The sequence below is a fragment of the Perna viridis genome, chromosome 1 (assembly GCF_037379345.1).
Source record: "Perna viridis isolate PV_CMFRI_1.1 ecotype Kerala chromosome 1, ASM3737934v1, whole genome shotgun sequence".
Classification (NCBI taxonomy): Eukaryota; Metazoa; Mollusca; class Bivalvia; order Mytilida; family Mytilidae; genus Perna; species Perna viridis.
Window position 1 is genome coordinate 56,287,215 of NC_142445.1, and position 22,860 is coordinate 56,310,074.

The following is a 22,860-nucleotide window of genomic DNA, read 5'->3' on the forward strand; positions in this document are numbered from 1 at the left end:
GTTTACTACGTCATCAATTGAAGAGCATAATTATCAAGATGGCAGCGCCCATGGAGTTTGATTTTTTGAGCGCTGTTCATAAATTTTCCGTAATTGGCTTAAGTTATTTAACCCTTTTGCAATATTTTATGATTACATGTACCCTTAGATCAAACTTGACGAAAGGCCCTGTAACATCGTGTTAGTTTAACAGGAGGGGTTTTCCGGTCTCACTCAGTCTCGCCTCTCGGTCATTGTCATAGACATTTTACTTTTACTGTACAAAATGTATAACCCGTACTGACCATACCAAATTTCCTCCAATCTCTAAGAATGTTTTGCAAAAGTTTCCATTAATATGGAATACTGAGTTAAGAAGAAAGTGTTTGAGATATATGCAAAAGAATATACACAAGGATTCAGATTTATAAGAATTGTTAATGAAAGGAGGATGGGTTCCCATATTTAAGCAAGATTGCTTACAGTGCACTGAATTGACTTAAAAATGATATGTGGATGAGGCTTAGAAAATGCATGGCAGTTCTGAGCATTTTCATAGGTTTGAGCCGAATTTGTATATCAAAGTTTTTGTCAAGTCAGTGCAGTGTTTCTGTGCAGTATAAAAGTGATTATATGCATTGTACACTGACCTTGGGGTCTCTGTGGTATATGAGTGAGAGAAGGAAAGAAACAAGTTTTGTACCACTTGCTTGGCATTTTACTTAAGCCTGGAAACTCATCATCAGGTTGATGCCTATTCAACAAGGTTATCAATATTTGTGGAAATTTGGCTGTTTTTAATGACGTCAACGATAATCCTGTATGGAAACGCCACTGTAGGTCTCACTTATTAGCGACAGTATCAAGAAGTGTAGAAAAATTGGCACTTCTTGTCCCTTCTTGACACTTTGAGTTTCCTGTTCAAATTTGACGTTTTTCTGTACATGCAGTGTTCAGCCCAGCATATTTTGGATAGCGCTGTATTCAGTGCTTGTGACACAACACTTGTAGATCCAGTGTCATATTGATCTGTGTATTCAAAATGTACTTTGCTGTTAATGTTTACATGAATTATTCATAGGTACCAGTTTGTACATGGTAAATATTTTACTAATGCACTTCATCTGCAGTAATTATAACTAAAATGCTGTTTTTCATTTTTCCTTTTTATATTTGAAAAACACAAAACATGTAAATGAAAAAGATATTCTATCAAATTATGATAAGTAATTCCTCTAATAAATACACACTCAGGTTTTTTCATTGATGAAAGTTTTACCTAGAAATTTTTGCTGACAGCAGACATCATTAATTGGAAATTTTAATGTTTCATTTTATTTTGGGCTTCTTTTGAATGTGGTTAAGAGCGTTCTCTATTAAACTCTTTTCTAGTCTTTATAATTTTCAATATATTTATATATTTAGAATTATCAAAGACCTTTAATTACAGGTCTATGCAATTATCTAATTAGGTATAAGCACTTGACTACTGTTGCCTTAAAATTCTTGTTGCCAATTTTCAGGAGGGCAAGAATGTGGAGCCAACATAGTTGGCCAGGGTTGAGTTGACATTGACCATAGTCAGTTTTGACTGGCTCATTGCACAGATATTTTATATGTGATAGGCACCTCCCTTAAAATTAATTTGTGACCAAGGTGGGGTGACTGATTAGGAATCTTATCAGCAATGTCATAATTATGATTGGCTTCATCTGTGTGGTCATGAGGTGATCAACAGACCATGGCATGTTTACTGCTGTCGGTTGAGCAGATTACTTTGTAGGATGTTGTAAATGACTTCGGTTCACACAGGTTTCCTGTCATATTGATTTTTACTCCTCATATTAAACTTTAGAGCTCAGTGCTCAACTCGATAGTGCTTTAAGGGCCTAGGGAGAACACTGGTTAATGTTTTGAAAGATTTGAAAGTTTTGTTGAAGTTTGAATTCTGAACCGTATCAAGTGTCAATGCCCTTGTCAGCAGAGTTCTCAGAAACAGGTCTGGATGGATCCCTGACACACAAAATTTAGTGCAGACCCAATTTTTTGTTTCAGTGCGGGTCTCTGGATGCTTACATTTTCTCAGCTGCATACACTTTAAATAACGCTAATTATTGATGGATATCAAATCCTTCATGGTTTGTTTAGCTGAATGAGATTAGCAGTAATTATCAATAAACTAGCTTTGGAACTGGTTCAGTTGATAAAAGTGACAAGTTTATTGCCTCAAGTATGAACTACAGTTCTCAGCAGGTGTCAAAGTTTTGTTTACACAATCATTACATGTAATCTAGTAATCAGGCATGTGCTCTTGACTACTCATGCATGGCTTCATTGGGCACTGTTTAAGGTCAATAAAGGTCAATACCCGATCTAAATTTTCTACTGGGAAAACTACTTTACTTCAAAATGGCAGTAAAACATTATTATAGATCTCCCACTTTGGTGGGGAGACATTGTTTTTGGCTTGTCCATCTGTCTGTCCGTCTGTCTGTGTGTCCATCACAAAATTTGTGTACACAACTTCTCTGAAACTACTGAATATGTCCCTTTGAACTTATAAATTTGCCAAAAATTCTCATAAATTACCTTGTCAGTGCAACTCTGAAACTACTGGACTGAATTTTACAAAACTTGATATGTAGAAAGAACATTATAATTTATTTTGTGCATATTACCAGGAAATTTTGATCCCCCAATTTATGTAGGAGTTATGTCCCTTTGAACTTATAGATTTGCCAAAAATTCTCATAAATTACCTTGTCAGTGCAACTCTGAAACTACTGGACTGAATTTTGTGGAACTTGATATGTAGAAAGAACATTATATTATATTTTGTGCATATTACCAGGAAATTTTGATCCCCCAATTTATGTAGGAGTTATGCCCCTTTGAACTTAGAAATTTGCCAAAAATCCTCATAAATTACCTTGTCTGCACTACTCCTCTTAAACTATTGAACCAAATTTTATGAAATGTGGTATGTAACAAGAACATCATATGTTATTGTGCTTATTACCGGGAAATTTTTATCCCCTAATTTTTGTGGAAGTTATGCCCCTTTGAACTTAGAAATTTGCGTGTCCTTTGAACTTAGAAAATCTCTGGACCTACTGAACCGGTTAGCGCAACTTCTCTGCAGCCTCTCAACATAACTTTATGAAGCTGTTCTATGGACTCGATGGATGCTGCAAGTGGATCCAGTTTGCAGGATGGGAGGGGGGACATATATACTTTAATTGTTTTTTATTTTTGTTCATTAAAGTTGTGTGCAAACTAAGTGTAGGTAATTGGTCACTTGTGCTACATTTCAATGTTGCTTATCAGCAACATTTATGATCTATAGACAATTATTTGATGTTTTTCTGTGTTTTTTTCTGATCAATTGATCAATTAGGGGGGAGTAAATGTATTTTGGACTTGAATCAAAGTTTGGGTGATTTTTTCAAACCATTATATTTGTACTTACTCAGACCACAGATCATGGCTTGTGATTTTTTTGCATTTATCAGTAATGAAACTATAAAACAAGTTGGAAATGTAGTTGATCATCATTCTTTCATGCACAAGTCAAAGCAGAAGATGACAATTCATTTTCTTTGAAAAAGAAGCTTTCATTTGGGTTGGTTAAACATATGGTTTGTAACATTGTCACGAATCTTCCAAACAACTATCAATAATCCTGGTGTCATCACATTTTTCATATGAATCACAAAGTATTTTTGGGACACACCATTTTCAAAAGTGATAAGCCCAGGAATTACCATCACAAAATCCTACTGAGAACAACCAGTTAAAAATGGAAAAGATGTTACATAGAAATGTCTCACAAACTGAAATTTATATTCAGTAATCATCTGTGAATATTTTGATATCTATATTGTTATTGAACAAAATTACAGATAACACAAATATTGTACTTTGATTTTAGTTTTGGAATTTCAGGTTACACATTATGTACCCATTAAAACAAAATCTAATTAAAAATCTAATTTTTGAAGAAAAAAATGAAACTTGTTGCTTCCAGCCAAGCCATCATGTCATTTTATAAATGTATACAAACTTTCAGCAGGAAATATCTAATATTATGGAATATTGAAGAAATCAGCAAAAAATATTTGGGTATAGGTTACACATTTTGTACATTTCCTATACTCATTTCTTAATTGCTCTTTAACAAAACAACATACAATGAAACAAAACCAAAAAAAATACTGATTTACTAAACTCAAGTCTGATATACATTGTATTATGTATTGAAGATGAAATGGTATTAATTTGATAGGTCTCTTCCTTCTCTACTTAGGTGGTCTCATATGTCGGGCATGGTAGCCTGTTTATATTGAGTTAGGAAGTCATGAGTTTGATCTTAACTATGTTATACCAAAACTGTTTAAGTTGCTAGTCATTGCTTGTTTGGTCAACATTGGGCATATACAATGTAGAAGATAGAAAGATAGAGTTCCTTGCAGCTTTTGAAAAAGGGAGGGTAATCCAATACTTTCTAGTTCTTTAGAGGCAATTTAGAAAATGTTTCTTTAGAGTATAGAAAAATGTGTGTTTTACACTGTAGAATACTGTATTTTATATATGGTAATTCTTAAACAGGTTGGGACCACTCTCTAAATCAATGTCTGACATTAAATAAATGTTGTCCTATTACCAGGACAAGGAAAGTTACCATTCAGACAAGTTCAATTATATTTGCCTAAAGGACAACTAAATTTTATGTGTTTTTTTTCAACTTGCATGAACTTAAGAACAACCTAGTTTTCCACTTGGGCAAGAAGAATTTTCATCAACTTGCCCAAGTGTTAGCCTTATACCCTTTCTATATTTTGTTGTGGATATAGTACTAGAGAGGAAATTTGATACATTTTTCAACTGCTAAAAATTAATATTGAATATGTATGTGTGTGTGTGTGTGTGTGTTACATAGATTGATTCTTTGTAAAAAGTGTGAAACATTACTTTGCACTTGAAAAATTTGGTTTTATATCCTGAATAGGACAGTAGTCCTAATTATTTAAAATTTCCAATTGCTATCTATAACAATTTTGTTTATTTAGATTGATATAAAGTCAACTTAATTTACTTCCTTCTTAGAATTACCAATAACTTTTTTGAAACTTTTTTTCAGACTGCATGTAAAGAATCAATAGAACACAGATCTTTAGAAGACTTTGTAACCGTCTACAAGTCATATAATGGCAGGTTGGTTACTTTAAAGAATTGATAGTGCTCTAGAATTTTAAAAATTCTCTGCCATTCATAGGAAAGCTTATTATAATTTTTTAAATTTCCCACTACAGAAATCAACAGTTTACAAATGTAAATTTCCCCAAACTAAATTGCACTGACTATGGGTAATTGGATTTATAAGTTAAATGCTACATTTTGCAGAAATTATTTTTGGTTACTGTAGTGGCCTACTGTGCTATCAACTGTACCTTATACTGGCCTCTTTCTGTTAGGCCAAGTAAACTTAAATGTTAGATTCTCAGCCAACCTTCACACAAAATATGGGGAGGATTTTATTTTTTATTTCTTACCAGATATTTGCTACACTAATTTGATAGCTATTTGAAGTATAGATATGTTCTAAATCCATAGCCACATCAGCTTCAGAGAAGAAACATCATTTTAGTCAACAAGAAATGAAAAATTTGTGTGTTATAGTATCTCAATATTATAAACTGATGTGAAAAAAATCCTAATTTTTGAAATTCCTGCCCCACTTTTTTAAAAATTTGCCATTTTTTAGGGGCAGGAGGTGTTGAGAATCTTCTAATTAGTTTTGTTTGGCTTTACAGGGCATACAACAATGATGTTCATAAATTGGTCTTCCATTGATTGAATAACAGTAGTGGCATTATTCACCTGAATAACTTCCTTAGATAGTTGACTGGACAATTGAGAAGGAGATTTATACTTATATTAGACAATTCAATAGATATTGATAGACAGTTTAAAATCTCCTTTTTCAATTGTTCAACCAAGGAAGTTTATCAGGTGATTTTGTCAGACCAACTTTATTTCCTGAACATTATCATTGTGTGGACTATACTGAGATTCTGAGAAACTTTGAAGACTTCTACTGAAATTTTGAACAAGTACTCCTGAACAAGTTTATTGTATAATTTACTATTTTTTGCTTTGAAACTTGCAGTGACACAGAAAAGAAATCAGCAATGGACCAGGCTTTACGAGATAATGTCAGAGAACTTGTGGTAAAATTAATAGTTGTGAAATATCATTAATTACTAGATATATAATCCTTTTAAGTATGAATGTAATAAGCAGAATAATTAGCTGTACTGTCATTCATTCTTATGTGACATCTCACAATAGCTATAGTAAAACTCCACAGTTCAAAATTACACATATTTTTGCACTTGTGGAAAAGAATAACTTAAGAAAATAAATCTATACTTGAAATGGGATTTTCTAATATTTAAAGGGGTAAATACATCATTATTCATATGTATTTGGAATAAACTGCATGTAAGAATAGATTTATGTATCACAGTATATTCTTAAAAATGTACAAAGTAGTTCATACTTGCAATAGTTTCTGGTAGATTTCTATACATTTTACATGATTTGATATTATATCAGTGTTAAGTCTTCTATAAATAGAAATTTAATGACTATCTCTTGGTATGCATTGGCATATTGAATTAAATTGACTTCTTTGTAGAATCAAAAGAATTTGTTGATGCAGTCTTCTGTGTTTGTTTTAACCTTGAAAGAACTGTATTTTATTGACAGGCCTCTCTAACCAATTCTAATGTACCCTTACTTTACATGTTAAGAAAGTAATTTTCAAAGTTTCATTGTGTATTACCAGGACAATTGACATCTTAATGTTGCATACCATTGTGAAACTTAAGGAAAATAAGGCTTCCAAAATTATTATGCTAATGATATGATGATTGTAAATTTTTTTACAAAATTGACTAGAATAAATAATACCGAAAATCTATATTTTTACTTTCTGCTAACTGACAGCATGGAGGCAAATGACTCACACATGTAATCAATATTCATACACTTTTATAGTAAATTACAAATATGATTTTATTAAAGTATACATTCTCAGCTTTATTTTGATTACTTTTTATCAGTATACACAGAAATTATGCACTTATAATGCATAGATCTAGGTTAGTGTGTTTTTGGTAAACATTAGATTTCAATGACAAATGATGGGAAGAAAAAAATTCTTAATTGAAATCAATACAGGCCAAGTATTTAAGAATATTAAAATGAAATAAAAGACATAAACATAAAAGGTTATGAATGACCTGAATGACCCATGTGCATGGCAAAGGTCAGCTTTCTCTGCTTATATGGAAATGTTCATATTATGTTTGATGGTATACATAAGAGATAAAGCTATGACTAGCATAACGAATCTCTTCATTAATTTTTTGGCAAATAAATTACATCTACACCAACGTAAGGTGTAATTCATAACCATTCCATTAGTATTGACATAAAATACTATATAAAGAATAAAAATGTTAACAAGCTTACTAGTTAAGGGTTTAAGTTTAAGTCTTTTTTTAAGTAAAATCGTAAAATTTCTTGATGTTTCAGACAAAAGCCAAGTTAAAACCTTAATTAAAAAAAGGCAGACCATTCAGTATCATATCTGTAACTTGAAATTGATAAATACACTAGTAAAAGAATTAACAAAATCTATGTGTTTATAAACCATCAGAGTGAATTGATATAATGAGTTAGTACTCCAGTCATAACCGAATGAAAAATAATTCATATTACATCAGAGAAACTGTCGTTTCTGAATTCACATTATTTTTTGTAGACATCTGAATCTGGTTGTGAAGTATACAAAGTTGTCCTTGAACATTCCATTGAACTAGCTAAACAAGGTAAGAATAACTGTTCAGGAAAACTGTTCAGGATAACTGTTCAGGATGACTGTTCAGGATAACTGTCCAGGATGACTGTTCAGGATAACTGTTCAGGATAACTGTTTGGTATCTATAGTAGTTTATGATTGTTAAAGAAATAGTGTGTATGTCCATATTGGTAAACCCCAAGTTGTAATTTTAGCAATTGATCACCACTTTAGTTTTTTCATTCTTTATAATAGGTAATAAACTATCCTGTGACTATTCTCATGTTTTCAGATAATTTAATTATTAATTATTTCTCTTTTTTATCCCTGATAGGTCTTTATCTAATTACATGTTATATCTTTATTTCATAGATGCTTGTTCTAACTCAGTGCCACTGGTCATGCTTGGAGATATATTTGATGTGATAACTATTGATCAGTGTGAGGAAGTCTTTAATTTGGTTGAACAGAAGCTTAGTGTTTGGAAATCTGTAAGTCAAAGTATTTCACAGGTCTGGGGAACTTGTTTACCCTTGTAACTTGCTCATCTGTATATTTTTATTGAGAATATTCTTTTTACAAAATTTAGTTGCCTCAGATTTGTTTGTATTTGAACATTTTGCAATGATGATTTAGTCCACTACATGGCCAATGTTATTAGTTTTGCCATGTACATTTACATTTTGTACTTGTTATATAGTTGTAACTCCTGGAACAAGACACTTAAAGGAACTTGGAGAAAAACTCCCAAAAAATCAAGAACCTCAAGTTTTAGTACTTATGTATCTTAACAACATTTTACCTATGAAGATTTCATTATGAAACTTTATGTACATGTACATTTTGTGGTGAACTTTTTGAATTTATTGTTATTAAATTGTTATAAACTATATTTTACTTTTCACTACAGTTATAGCAAATTGAAAAAGAGTGGTACCACTTTCAGTAGAGTACTTATTTTGCTTCATAGTGTATACCTAACTTTTCAAGTAGAATTCCCTTCAACATTATAGGGAGGTGTTTTTCTTTACAATTTAATGCATATATGATCTTTTAAGACTAGAGTGCAGTTGGGCCATGATCTCTTGTCCATCTTACAAAGCTTATTAAATTTGTACAGGTTGACTTGCATATTATGAACAAATTTGATATTTAGTTAAAAGATAAAAACAGATGTTCCATAGTAAATAGAGCTTTCATATTATGTTTAGCAGAATCTTTCCTGTTAAGCTATTTGAACCACTCTATTTGTCCAATGCAATATAAAGATTTAGAGATGCATGGTATCTGTCAGTCTCCCTTTTAAACACTCTTACACCTACATTTTACAAACAAATAAGGATAATATTTGTACCAAAGGTTGCTGCCATGAATATGTTTTACACCACCAAATGATGATTGATTGATTGATTGATTGTTGGGGTTTAACATCCGAGCAGCAATATTTCAGCTATATTCAGACGATGAACATGAAAATGATGATAAAATGAACATGAAATGATGATGAAATGAAAAACGGGATGGGACACAAGGACAGTAGGGTCGACAAATTTTGATTGCCACTAGAAAAAGGGAGGGATGGGTAAGGTCGGGCAATTTAGCCTCCTGTGGCGGAGCGCAAAGGTTCCTACTCCTATCGAATACCATAGCAGGGTTCTTTAACGTGCGAGGAACATGGCATCTTTCCCAACACGGTGCACCACTATGGTGTGCGGTGAGGTTTTCCGTATTATAGCCTGACAACCCCAGCATGTAACATGCCAGGGGTACCCCATTCCACCACCTGGGGCACACATCCCAGTTGCTCTGTGGGCAGAGCGCCTAGCCCCCGGCTAGGTTTCTGAGCACTATTTAGTCGCCTTTTACGACAAGCTTAGCGCTGCTGCAGGCCTATTCTTTTGACACCCGGACCTGCACGGGGCCCAAATGATGATAAAATTTACATTGAATATTTTGGATAACCGATATCCTTCTTCAGCATTAGTTTTATGCTGAAGAAGGATATCAGTTATAATATTCAAGGTAAATTTTACCATCATTTGGTGATATTAAACATATTATTTATTTTTGTTTTTTTGTTTTTTTTGTTTTTTTTGTTCCTGTGCTAATTTTGAAGACAGTAGCTACTAGTATCAATGTTTTTATTAACATTTTTTCTTGTCTTTTCTAGAAAATGTTTTATGATACTGGAAAGAATTATCTACTTAGAATGTGCAATGGTAAGATTATAATCAAAGTCTGTGTGTACTATTTCGTAAATGTTTTTTTTTCCTTTAGAACATATTTCATCACTTTTCAGAATTTTTTTTAGGAGAGAATTTAATCTTTTTCAAGATGTAGCTACTACAGGACAATTATGACACAATCTTTTGTTCATTATTGAATTTTTGTGCACCTATATGTAGAAAACATGCATTTTGTATCTGAATTGCAACTGTCCAGTAAAGAAATAACAAGTACATTGTATGTATAAGCTTCCAATCCATAATTTGATTTCTTAACCTGATTCATGAAAATGTTGTATTTACAGATATATTGAGAAGATTATCAAAATCACAGAACACTGTTTTCTGTGGAAGAATTCAGCTGTTCCTATCCAGGTTATTTCCCTTGTCAGAAAAGTCAGGTACATATTATTGTTTTTCTTAACTGAAGATATGAATTATGTGTTGTTAAACTTTCGAATGCAAAAAAAACCCTAAATTTTAGTGATTTTAGTGTAAAGAGAATGTTTATTAAAACTACATCTAGAAGAATGTGTAAATAAGTTAAATTTGTTTTAAAAACACTTGATTTGAAGTCAGAATTAGTTTATCCTGTTCATTCACAACCTTTCATTTTTGTAGCTCTTAATTTGATGAGTAATTTTAACCTTGAAAATGTGACAACTTTTATGGCAGATGGTGGAAAACTTAAAAAGGTGAGATAAGAAATATTACAAAATAAGCAGAAGTTTATATATATTTAGTATGAGAAAAGTTGGTTGAAGATATGAATAGTCAAACCTTGCTTAGGATTGCTGTCATCATATGTACTGACCTTGTGACCTTGTGAAGGCATCTCTTCTGAAACTTAGGTGCATTCCTTCAATGTTTAATGGGTTGTATTGTAATGAAGTGTAGATCAACATTTATATTCACCAAATTTTGCAAAGTTTTGGGACTACTTTTAGCATTTCCCAACAGTCAAAACTTTCTCTGAAACTGCTCAATGATTTGCTTTGTAAACTACCCATCATTGTGAACAACTTTATGAACTTAGGCAACTTCAAATCTCATCAGTGGCTATGTTATGTGTCATAAAGCTACATGTAGCAGTCATGCTGTATATAGTTTTGTTTTATTTTCATTTTGGTTATTGATGAACTCCTTTATTCAAATTATGAATTTTTAGCTGAATTTGACATAGTGAAAAGCGGGTTGTAGTATGATGAATGTTTGTTGGGAGGGCAGAGAAATTATTTTCGTAACACTTATTCAACAACTACTAATCACAGATTCTTGATATTTGATATCCAGCATAAGGTAGGAGTCCCATATTTTCAGGCCTTTTTTGTTTTTGACCCATTTTCTATTAAGAAATAAACTTTTTATCATTGGTAATGCTTTATAGGAATTTGGAGAAGACAAGATGGAAATTGAAGATGGAGAAACAGAAGATGGGTATGATCTAAACAGACATTATATTAAATGTTTTTACTTTGATATGAAATGACGAAGGTTAGAACAAGAATCAATAATTTCTCTTGTTTATATTAATATTGTAGAAGATGGTTAGAGACCATTTAATAAAGATATTTTATAATTACTATCAAGCAAAATTTGTAAATAGTGGGTAAATATAGGTCTTGAGAATAGTTTTTTAGTTCACCTGGCCAAAGGCCATATGAGGTATTGCCATCACTTGGCGTCCGTTTTCGTCCATCGTCGTCATTAACAATTATACAAATCTCTTCTCCTCTGAAACTACTTGACTAATTAGGACCAAACTTTGTATGAATGTTCCTTTGGGTATCCTGCATAGAACTGATGTGGGGATTTTTGATTCGTCGAAAAACATGACCGCCATTACTAAAAATAAAACATAGGGTCAGACAGTAGTTTTTAACATGTATCTCCTAAACTGTTAGGTTTAGCTGAATTCTGATATTGTTAAAAGTGTTCAGCATGATGAGATCTATTGCTGGTCAAATTAAGGAACAGAGATTTTGAAGTAGTTGGGGTCACCACTATTTTGTTTTCTTATGTGTATGCTTAATCCTTATAGAAAAATGTTGCTGAATAAAATAAACGTCAGATACAATGTGCAATTCCTTAGAGGAAATGCCAATGGGTATTGTATTATTGCACTCAATCCTTTTATCTCCCAAAATTTTTAGAACTAATGCTGTTATGCTTCAAATCATTCTGTCTTATCAATTTTCTAAGAATTGTTTAATACCCTGCCACATGAAGTGGCAAGGTATTGTGTGATATCCTTTGAAAAGATGTGTTTTGTCCATCTGTCCGTCCGTCCACCCCTGAGAATTTTGAGATGAAAAACTGGAGAACAGATAAATGGTCAAAGAAACTTGGCACATTTGTTTAGTACCATAAAATACAGGTTAAGTTAAATTTTCAGCAAAATCCAACATGCAGTTTTTTAATGAGGCCATTTTAAACATTTTGCCTTCCTTCTTTTTTACCATAATGTAGAGGAGTATCACTTAATGTTCCATTAATGGCTTATTTTTATATGCATACATTGTTATTTTAAGTGATTACTTTTAAAATATTTTATTTGTGTTTTTTTTTAGAACATCACCAGTAGATTACCATCTGTACAAAAGATTTTGGTCATTACAAGACATATTCAGGAAACCTAATCAGTGTTATGAGAAAGCTCCATGGAAACAGTTTGTTGCTGTAAATATCATTTCAGGGTTTTAATTTTATCTGTCATACAGAATCAGAGTATGAACTTCACCAGAGCCACCATTAAAAAAGTGCAACCAATATGTTGAAAAATCTGAATAAGGCCTGGCCAAATTTTCGTTAATGAAATGGTGAAGACTAGACTGGTTTTAAAGTAAACAACACCTATCAAAATTGTTGTTCACCCAAGTTTATAGGTTTTATAGTTATTAATTTTTAATCTGTTCTTAATTACAAAGATGCAATCTCCTTTAGTGAAGTTTTGGAGACTACTTTTGAAAATGACTTCTTATGACTGTAATCTTGCATGCTTAGAATGAGCCATCTGCTATAACGAATAAAGAAAATATTTAGTGGTGTATGCAAATAATATTTAGGTTTATCCATTATTTCATTATAGAATGCTGATGCAGTATTAAAGGCATTTGCAAGTGCAAAATTAGATGATATTAAGTCATCTCGGAGAAAACTTGAAAATCCAAGAATTTCAGGAACCAGTAGTTTCTTTGCAAAATATTTAACCAGTGAAAAGGTTTGTTTTATTAAATTTTAGGTGGTGTTCTTTATCTACTGAGTATCTGTTAACATAATGGTTCCATCTCATGGGCTTCTCATGAAATCATCTAAAATAAAAGCTATAAGAAAATTTTTACAAGCACTCTAGAAAACACTTATTTGATGAAACAAAATGTGAATGATTTACATGAATCCTTAATTTACACATGTCCCAATTTATTCTGCCTGATAGTATCTTGTCACTGTTACAACCTTAAAATATTGGCAGTTTTTAATTGCAGCATGATTCCATATTGTCTGTAACATTGATTGACTTCAGTTTTCATGTAGATTTCTTATTTTCTCATTATACTATATGTATTTTGTATTTTAATTTCAGTTGCTAGATTTACAATTAAATGACAGTAATTTCAGGCGATATGTACTCGTTCAGATGTTGATATTATTCCAGTACCTTACTGCTCAAGTTAAATTCAAAGGGTGAGGGCTAAAAAAAACCTATTCTAATTCAAACGAAAGTGAATAGCTTGTTTATCTTTTTTGTTTGTGTAGTTAACTGTATAAATTGAAATTTACTTAATGAGGTAATCTAGGGTTAGGGAAAAAACTCTTGAAATCAGTGATATGTTTGTATCATATTCAATTTCACCAAAGGCTATCAAGCTCACATTTGAAACAGAATGAAATCAATCCAAGTTACTTTGATGCTAGCATGAGATTGATGCAAAATGCAGAATACAAACATTCAGTGATTTGCAAGAGTTATGTCCCTTACTCTAAGTCTGCCTCCTTAAATGAAGTTAAGATTTTTGATGCCACTGATTTCTCTGAAATGTTGTGAAATGTTTTTCTTCTGCATGAAGTGATAACATTCATTTTTGTATAACTACTTTTTGGGGTTTGTAATTGTTCTGGACATATGTAACTAGTTTGTTGTCAAATATGAAACTTCAGAGTGTACATTACAGGAAAGTAGAAGATTATTATTATTAAATGGTTGAAAAATAAAGCTGAATATTAATTCCTCATACCATGTAAACAATTTAACAATAACATTATTTTCCTGTAGTGGTATTATCTTAAACTATTGAAGTTTTACAAAACTCAGATATGAAAAGGGCACCTGCGGTCTTCAAAAGAGAGTTCAAAGTGAACAACTAAGATTGACTTTTATAAAAACTGTTTTTTCCAGTGTGGGTCATACATTGGAGGAAAATAGCATGACTTGGACAAAAACTACCCAAGAAAAAGTTTATCAGCTTATTAGAGAAACTCCCCCAGATGGTGATAAGTTTGCCAAAACTGTAGAAGTAAGTATATTTGGAAAAAGCATTTGCTCTAATATTTGTTGCTTACCCTACCGGTGCACCTGGTCCATGCTCCCAGTTTTTAGTGGAGTCAGAGTTGCTCATTTATTTTTGTTACTTTGTACATATTATTTTAGTTACTTTATGTTCTTTTTTGTGTTTGTCTGTTTTCCATGTCTGGTCTATGCCCCTGGGTTGCATTCTTTTAATTTCTGCTAGAATCTTGGTTCCCTTGATTACTCTTTGGTAGCATTCTTTGTAATTACTTAAATTAAGAAATGCTGAAGAAAAGGAGAGGCAAGAGTAATAAATGTATCCTTGAAACAGAAGTATTTACTTTTCAGATTAACTTTGATTTATATGGATTTCCTCTTAATATCATGCAATAAAGATTGTGATTCTGAATACACAGCCGAAAGTGCAACATCTGATCATCATATGTAGCATGATTCATATGATAATCATATGGTTATGATTATCATATGACAATCATACAAGACACAATAATTGCAAGAGCCTGACTTTCATAGATAGTGGTACCATTAACATTGAAACCTCACCATTAGTGAGCAATATTCTTATTATCTCATCTAGTAAGTAAATCTTGCAGCTTTATCTGGGAAACTGATACTATCTGTTATATTCATGGTAATTTTACAAGCTCTTCTTGAGTGATGTACATATTTCCTATTTTTGAAACTTGTTTGTAGGAATATCTTTAATTTTTAATATTTCTTAGATAGACTTCAATCTAATGATACTGTTTCTTGACAGCACATTCTGGGTCGAGAAGAATTTTGGAATAAGTGGAAAAATGATGGTTGTCCAAGTTTTGAGAAAGAACCAGCAATAGATACACCAAAACATAAGACCAAGTTAGTTTTCTTAATAAAGAACCAGCAATAGATACACCAAAACATAAGGCCAAGTTAGTTTTCTTAATAAAGAACCAGCAATAGATACACCAAAACATAAGACCAAGTTAGTTTTCTTAATAAAGAACCAGGAATAGATACACCAAAACATAAGACCAAGTTAGTTTTCTTAATAAAGAACCAGGAATAGATACACCAAAATATAAGACCAAGTTAGTTTTCTTAATAAAAACATCTCTCTGTGTTCTTAAAAATAGCTTGTTTGACTTTTAAGTCATGATATATTTATAGCATAAATTGTAGCTTTTAGTTCTTGTATATCACCAATATTTTTGGTATTTGTAAAGGAGAAAGTTTGGTAAGGAACCCTTTTGACCTCATAATTTGGGCATTTTTGAAAATTTGGTTAAAGCTGATTTCTAGTAGAAGTAGTATGGTAAAATGGTCACAAGCACTGAATATTATATGTTTTTAACAAGATTCATGACGTTATTTCACAATAACAGTATGCATTCATGTAACTTTTACAAAAAAACCTTTAACTTTTAAGTTTTCTGCAATTTTTAAGATGGTTTTTGTGTGGACGTGGCCACACATCTGTTGAATCAAGATATTTTTATACAAGTTGTAACTGACAATTATACACAAAATGTATGAAGGATGAGAGTCAACATGCATGTGGCCATTGTGAAAAGAGTGAAAAACTATACAAAATTTGGTGATTCCCAGCCTTTTAAACAGATTTTCTCAGTCTCAGCCAGGTTTGAATGGTATATATGACCGTATATGTTCAAATTATTACCATAAACCAATCAAATCAAAACACATGAAAGAGAAATGACCTAAAATTTTCTTCATGTAGACTTTGTTTTTTAGGCCAAATTAAGCCCGTACCAAACAAACTTCTTTCTACATGAAGGAAAATTGTTCTGTAAATTATATACCTTCATAGAACACAATGTTTTATTACTTATTGCTGAAACAGTATATAAGTGAGCCTAATTTTTGCATAATATGATACTGGTTTTACTTTTTTATTCATGGCAGTCAGTCATTTGAATGAAATATTCCCAGTTACAATTAACAAATTTTTTAGTACATGTATCATATTGAAAGTCTTGACATTACAGAATGGAGGAGGATGTGCAAGTTGTGATAAGGCCTTTATAAAGATAACACAAGATCACCTCAATTTGAAAAATATAGCATTGACTTATTGGTATATTCTATGCAGTTCTATAAATGTAATGATTTACAGGGTAAAAAGACGTTGGGTAGGTGATGATTTACAGTCTAGTGGTGGAAAGTTTATAAAGATGGGTAGTGCTGAATTAACGAGGTTGTGGAATATAAATCCTGACAACATGGATGCTTGTATGGATGAGAAAAGGGTGTTTTTACCAACATTAGAGGACTTCTTTGGGGAAGCTATTGAACAGAATGACCCTGAAGCCATGATAGAAGATGAATACAAGTAAGATGTATTAATTATTAACAATTAGTTTTAAAGATCAGACTTTTAGAGGCTGTTAGGTATGTATGAAAGGACTTCTACCTGTGATCCACTTTAGGACTTCTACAAATGATCCACTATTACTTATGCACAGTTGAATGAGATGACAGCAAGAGGCCATTGTATATTTTAAATAGTCAATTTCAAAGTTCAACTCCTCTGAAAAAACAAGTTGCTTCGAAACTTGATGTTAATGCCTTCTACAAATAATCCTCCATTAGTGCCGCTTAGATTATGCCTTATAGGGTTTATGTCTATCAAAGTTGCCATTGAAACCACTAATTGCCAAAAATATCCGCAGTTATTTACCATAATTGAAATGATCTTTAAAAAGATAATATTTACACTGAAATGACTTTTTTTCTGTCTTATTCCTTGTAATTATAACTATGAAATGCATTTGTAATATAACAAGACACATGATCACATTTCAGACTTATAAATGATCAGATTTTCCAGTGGAAATCATTGCGATTGTTAGCAAGACGTAGCCCTCATTTCTTCACACATACAAACACTCCAGCTGTACCACAGAAAGAATATCTCACAACCATGTTAAATAGATTAGCTAAGGAAATCATGCCACAAACTGAGTCCTCTGATACAACAGAGAATCAGGAGGAAATGAAAACTGGAGTTGAGGAGGAGGAGGAAATCAAAGAATCTCATGATGAAAATGGTCTACAACAGTCTGAAGACCAAAGTAAGCTGATTTCACTCAGTGTTCATTGTAGAAATATTGTTAAAAGATTAGACATGAGCAAAATTGTAATAGGAAAGTAACATTTGAAGGTTTAATTTTGTCACATGTTTTCTGATGACTCATTAGGTTTACTAATGAACTGCCAAAGCTTCTAAATTTACAAATGTAAACTGGACTATGTATTATGCCTTTTTTATTGGCCGGGTTGTGCTCATGCAAATCAGCTCATAGAATGGTGAATGGCAGGCGAAAAAAATATTTTCATAACATTTGTCTCAGCAGCTATAAATTACAGTCATTAGGTACTGGTACTCATTTTTATTTCTATCTAACATCACATTTATTAATGATCACTTATTTCACACATAAAGCATTCATGTTCAGTGAAAACTATGTCAAGGTTAATGATGTAATTTTCTGTATTTGTTTTCAGGTAAAGAAGATGACAATAGTGAGGATGCTTTAACACCAGAGATAATAGAGAAAATATCTAAACATGCTGGTAAAATGTGGAAAAGATTGGCCATGGAACTCAATACACCAGAGGATGATATTGCATATTTTGAAAGTGAAAATGATAGTGACCAAAGCAGATCACTGAAGATGTTGACTGTTTGGGCTGTGAGTTCTCAGTTTTCCTATAGTTGAATATAAGTAATCATTTAAAATTTATGTTGCATAATTTTTATTAGGAAAATATTTAACTAGTTTATAATACCAACATGAAACTATACTCGACGTCACATACAGCACATTTTCGATTTGTAGCTTTATTTTTGAAACTGTCGGGACTTACTGCTAGAGTTGTCTCTCTTTTATTTAATCGAAAGATAGTTCGCATATATGCATGACTTGATAGTTTCAATGAGTCATTTATTGGCTGAAATTGTGCGTAACAAATCCTTACGGGAAAATCCTATACTAATATCCGCCATGTTGGTTTCTACGGGACGATTTGTTTACAAACGAAGTTCGTAAGTTCCCGTCGAACTACGGTGACAATCGTCTGCTAAATCAACTTCTTGGTGTTGTACGATGTTCGCGTAGAATAAATCCGAGATATCCGAATTAGCGCCAAAATGCATTCTGGGTTCTATGGTTTTTGGACAAACCATTTAAACGTAAACAACATCTCCTAGCAACCCGATCACTGTAAACATGGCCGACTTTTGACAATGTAAATATTGGGACCGAGAATTAAAATTTCACTGGAATTTAACGATTCGATGTTCAGGGAGAAGCCGTTTGGCTAAATGAATGAGCAAGTTATTTAAGACAATTTAAACGACGGTAGGTGTCAATAAAGACGTAGAAAATATTTTTATTCAAATTTTAACAGTATCTTATTTATGTGACGCCGAGTATAGAATGTATTTGTTTTTGTATATATTCATGACAAATTTTCTCTCTACTGATTGCAGGAGAGTGAACCAGAAAAAGCCACAATATCAACAATCAAGATGACAATGAAAGAGATTGGAATGACTGATGCTCTTGAGGCAGTGTTTGATGTGGCATGATTACTACAGTAACATTTCATTGGATATTGTCTCAAAGATAAAAAGTGGACAATAAAGAGGCTGTCCTACAATATCATTGTCACCATATTTAGTGAACATTTTTGTTCTAAACTGTTTAAAAGAACATTTCAGCCAGGCACCTATCTCTGGCATGATGAGTGACTATACACTGAACTGTTGTGATACAAGAGCTGTTCAAGATTGTTTTATTGAGTGTAGTGCAATGAATTTATGTATTTGTATCAGAATTATTTAGCAGTTATTGATCATTGGAAATATTTTTTTTAAAAAGCAGCAATGTTATAACACTACATTGATTTGACATGTTTATAAACTTTACAATGTTATACCTAATGGAGATCTTTCCACCATTGTTCTTTTCCGTACTTGCTTTCTGCTGTCTCTAATACTGCTGAGAGGACACATTAATTGGTATGACCTATCAGCAGTTATCTTTATATTGTAGTTATATATAACATTCATATTATTCTCTGATTAAAAACTTCAATTAAAAGATATAATTGCATTTTATATTGGTATGGAAATTCATCAGCACTGAATGTTTTGAAGTTATGGATGAAACTTTGTCAGTACAAAGTACTGTTAAGCAATGAATTAATGTGACAAGTTAAATGTTAAGTTTATACTTTTTTGATAAATAAATATTATGAATTTTACATGTTTTCTATTTGACTTATTATGTTACATCTTATGAAAGCTTTGTGCAGTAGTTTTGTTCATTTCTAAGGTGACATTATATGTTGGTCAAAATCAGTAAAAACTATAAATCCATATCTTTGTCACATCAACGAAATGGTCACATTCATTTTCAGAAAGGTAATGTTATAGGTCAGTGATAGAACAACTTTCATCAACAGTGATTGTCACACACTGCCATATTTTGAAATAAAATGACAATACAATTATTTAAGCATTGGGCAGTTTACACTTCATAAACCTTGAAGCAGTTTATGAACAAGAGTAAGTTCCCCCAAAGTTGACAATGCAAACATAACTTACTTAAAATTTAAAAGCAGTCCTTATTTAATTCCTAATTAATTCTAGTGCAAACGAAGATTTGATCTGTTATCAAAATGTATTTAGTTCTGCATTTTATTTGAATTTCAAGCTGTGGACAATTTGACATTTATGATGTCACAATATCAAATTAGTTTAGACAAAATAACCTGTGATTGCCCCAAGAGACTGAGCCAATGAAAACCAAATTATTACCTTATAAATATGTAAGTATTGTGATTTAACAACATTACATTTATACACATTACCAATTGCAATAAGACCTTTACTCATCATTTACATCTTAATGTGTATGGCAAGATTTAAATAGTGCATCTACAGCTCATATAATGATGTTTAGGGGGATAGAATCTGTCTTCCTCTGATTAAATTATTGCTTCAGATAGTTAACTGGACATTTGAGATGAAGATTTACACATAGATTCAAATACCATTGAAATTAATCAATAGGTGAATTATAAGACAGAAAGTTTAAATCTCCCTCTTAATTATCCAGTTGACTACCTAAAGAACTTCATCAGGTCATTGCCAGTTCATTGGGGGAATATAGAATTAGAACCAACATTCTGACAGGAATCTTTCCATCTTTCTACATAACATATACTATTTTTTATTTTATGTGTCTGATTCAGCAATTATTTATTATTTTGTTGAATTTTAGTTTATTTTGCTGTCTTGAATAATTAATTATACTATCAATTTTATGAAATTTTTGTTTATATTACATAAAAAAAGTTTGGCTCATTTAATTTTATGGCAATGTTGATAGCATTGACATCATTCTCAGTAGACATTTGGTTTCCTGACAACAATATGATTTTTGTATTGCACTAGAACTCTAACAAATAGGCTCCTGGAACAGGGTTATGTTGCTACAAGATTGAAGTCATCACTACAGAAGTTTTATGGTCGTCATCATGAACTCATGGATCGTTATGGTGTATCCATCTGCACCATGAAAACTGATTTATTCAATGGGTCATAGTTTTCCTTTCCTCGTTTGTATACCCCGGACTTGACTTTTTATGAGCAACTGGGCGGGTGTTTCTAAAAAAGCAGAGGATACTTACCCTACCGGTGCACCTGGTTCATGCTCCCAGTTTTTAGTGGAGTCCGAGTTGCTCATTTGCTTTTGTTACTTTGTATGTATGATTTTAGTTACTTTATGTTCTTTGTTGTGTATGTCTGTTTTCCATGTCAGGTCTTTGTCCCTGGATTGCATTCTTTTGGTTGCCGCTGTAGCCTTGGTTCTCTTGATTACTCTTTTAAATGAATGAATATGGGTTGTGGTCTCATCAATTAAGGAATGAACTGAAAGTTGGTTAGTGGACATATTGTTTTACCCTCTTCCTTCTGTCTTTCCCAAAAGTGTTCATACATTAACTCAAAAATTCTTACACGATTTAAATTGAAACTTTGAGAGAATGAATGTATCCATAGTAGGATGCTTCCTGTTTCAGAAAAATTCCAAGTTATTGAAATTTATTTAAAAAAAGTTGGCATCCAGTTTTTTGCACAATAACTCAAAAATGCTTACACCAATTAGCATAGAACTTTGGGGAAGTGTAAATATCCTCGATAGTGGTAATCTCCCTTCATATTTTTTTTTTGGAAAAATTCCAATTTCATTTGAAAACACTTGCAGCAACTTGTGTGATACTGCAGAATTTGTAATGATACTAGTATTTGACCAAATCTGCTTGGTGAACCAATCATTATTTTTGAGTGCAAGACTTAAAAAATTTTCATCTATATGTGTTCTTCATATATATGTTTATAGAGGACTGGGAGAAAATCTACTGAGCAGCTTAGTGATTCAGTGAAAACTTGTGTATTTATTATATTACCTGATAGTCAACAGACATCTCTTGCATGTGTAGGGGTGTCGTCTGTGGCTCCCAGTCAAACATGTCTCTAGGGTAGTCCTTCTTTGATTGCCAATATTGTGTGTTGAGGTATCACTTTGGCTAGTTATCATTTTCAATTAGGCTTAATTTAGGTATCAATGTTCATTTTATTGAAAAAGTTGATGGGGAAACTGGTTTTAATGTAGAAATACACAGTATAGATGCAGCATATTTAAAAAGAAACTTTGTTCTTCAAAATGCCTTGCTGTATTCAGGTTTTTCAATATAATGCCCTATTTTTTAGAATGACCCACTGACCACATCAAGGTCCTAAAAGTAAAAAATGGGGATTTCGTTGATATGCATAATCTGTTTTTCATGTGTATTTGTTGAAGTATGATGCCCATTTTGCTGAATCTGATTCCAGGTGTTCATTTAGGGGCCAAAGACTACCTTAAGTATTTTTTTTTCAGTTTGGTTGTACCTTAGACACATGCCCAATTTCCACTTTTTGGACTCTTTCAGTATTTTTTTGACTAGAATATTTGCATATCAAATTTTCGTATTCTATGACCACATTTATTCCCTTTCAGAATTTGATATTGCAACAATTATTTAATCTCTTTCCAAATTCAAATTGAATGTAATGTTCATTCTTGCCCCAAATGTTTTGGATTTGACCTTTGTGTGTGCATCAAGCTGTGCCCTGCAGAATTTTTTATTTAATTCATACTGTGTCAGAATCATAAGCTGCATATAACATTTCACAATATATATTCAGA

General features: G+C 32.1%; 1 protein-coding gene across 1 annotated transcript; it reads left to right on the forward strand.

The window, feature by feature from the left end:
- Positions 1-15: 15 nt before the first annotated feature.
- LOC148629489 (THO complex subunit 1-like) lies at positions 16-19,870 on the forward strand. The gene is made up of 18 exons (XM_088552158.1): positions 16-89; positions 5,120-5,193; positions 6,149-6,209; positions 7,811-7,877; positions 8,219-8,337; positions 10,017-10,065; positions 10,377-10,472; positions 10,693-10,766; positions 11,459-11,508; positions 12,642-12,750; positions 13,160-13,291; positions 13,655-13,755; positions 14,468-14,585; positions 15,357-15,457; positions 16,716-16,931; positions 17,405-17,673; positions 18,107-18,294; positions 19,095-19,870. The coding sequence occupies exons 1-18, from the start codon at positions 39-41 to the stop codon at positions 19,191-19,193; spliced, it is 1,974 nt and encodes a 657-aa protein (XP_088408284.1). The 5' UTR covers positions 16-38; the 3' UTR covers positions 19,194-19,870.
- Positions 19,871-22,860: the final 2,990 nt, after the last annotated feature.

Coding starts and splice junctions, on each gene's coding strand:
- LOC148629489 (XM_088552158.1), top strand. CDS start 39: ATGGCAGCGCCCATGGAGTTTGATTTTTTGAGCGCTGTTCATAAATTT. Junction 13,292..13,654: donor AATATTTAACCAGTGAAAAG/GTTTGTTTTATT, acceptor TTTTAATTTCAG/TTGCTAGATTTACAATTAAA. Junction 14,586..15,356: donor AGTTTGCCAAAACTGTAGAA/GTAAGTATATTT, acceptor GTTTCTTGACAG/CACATTCTGGGTCGAGAAGA.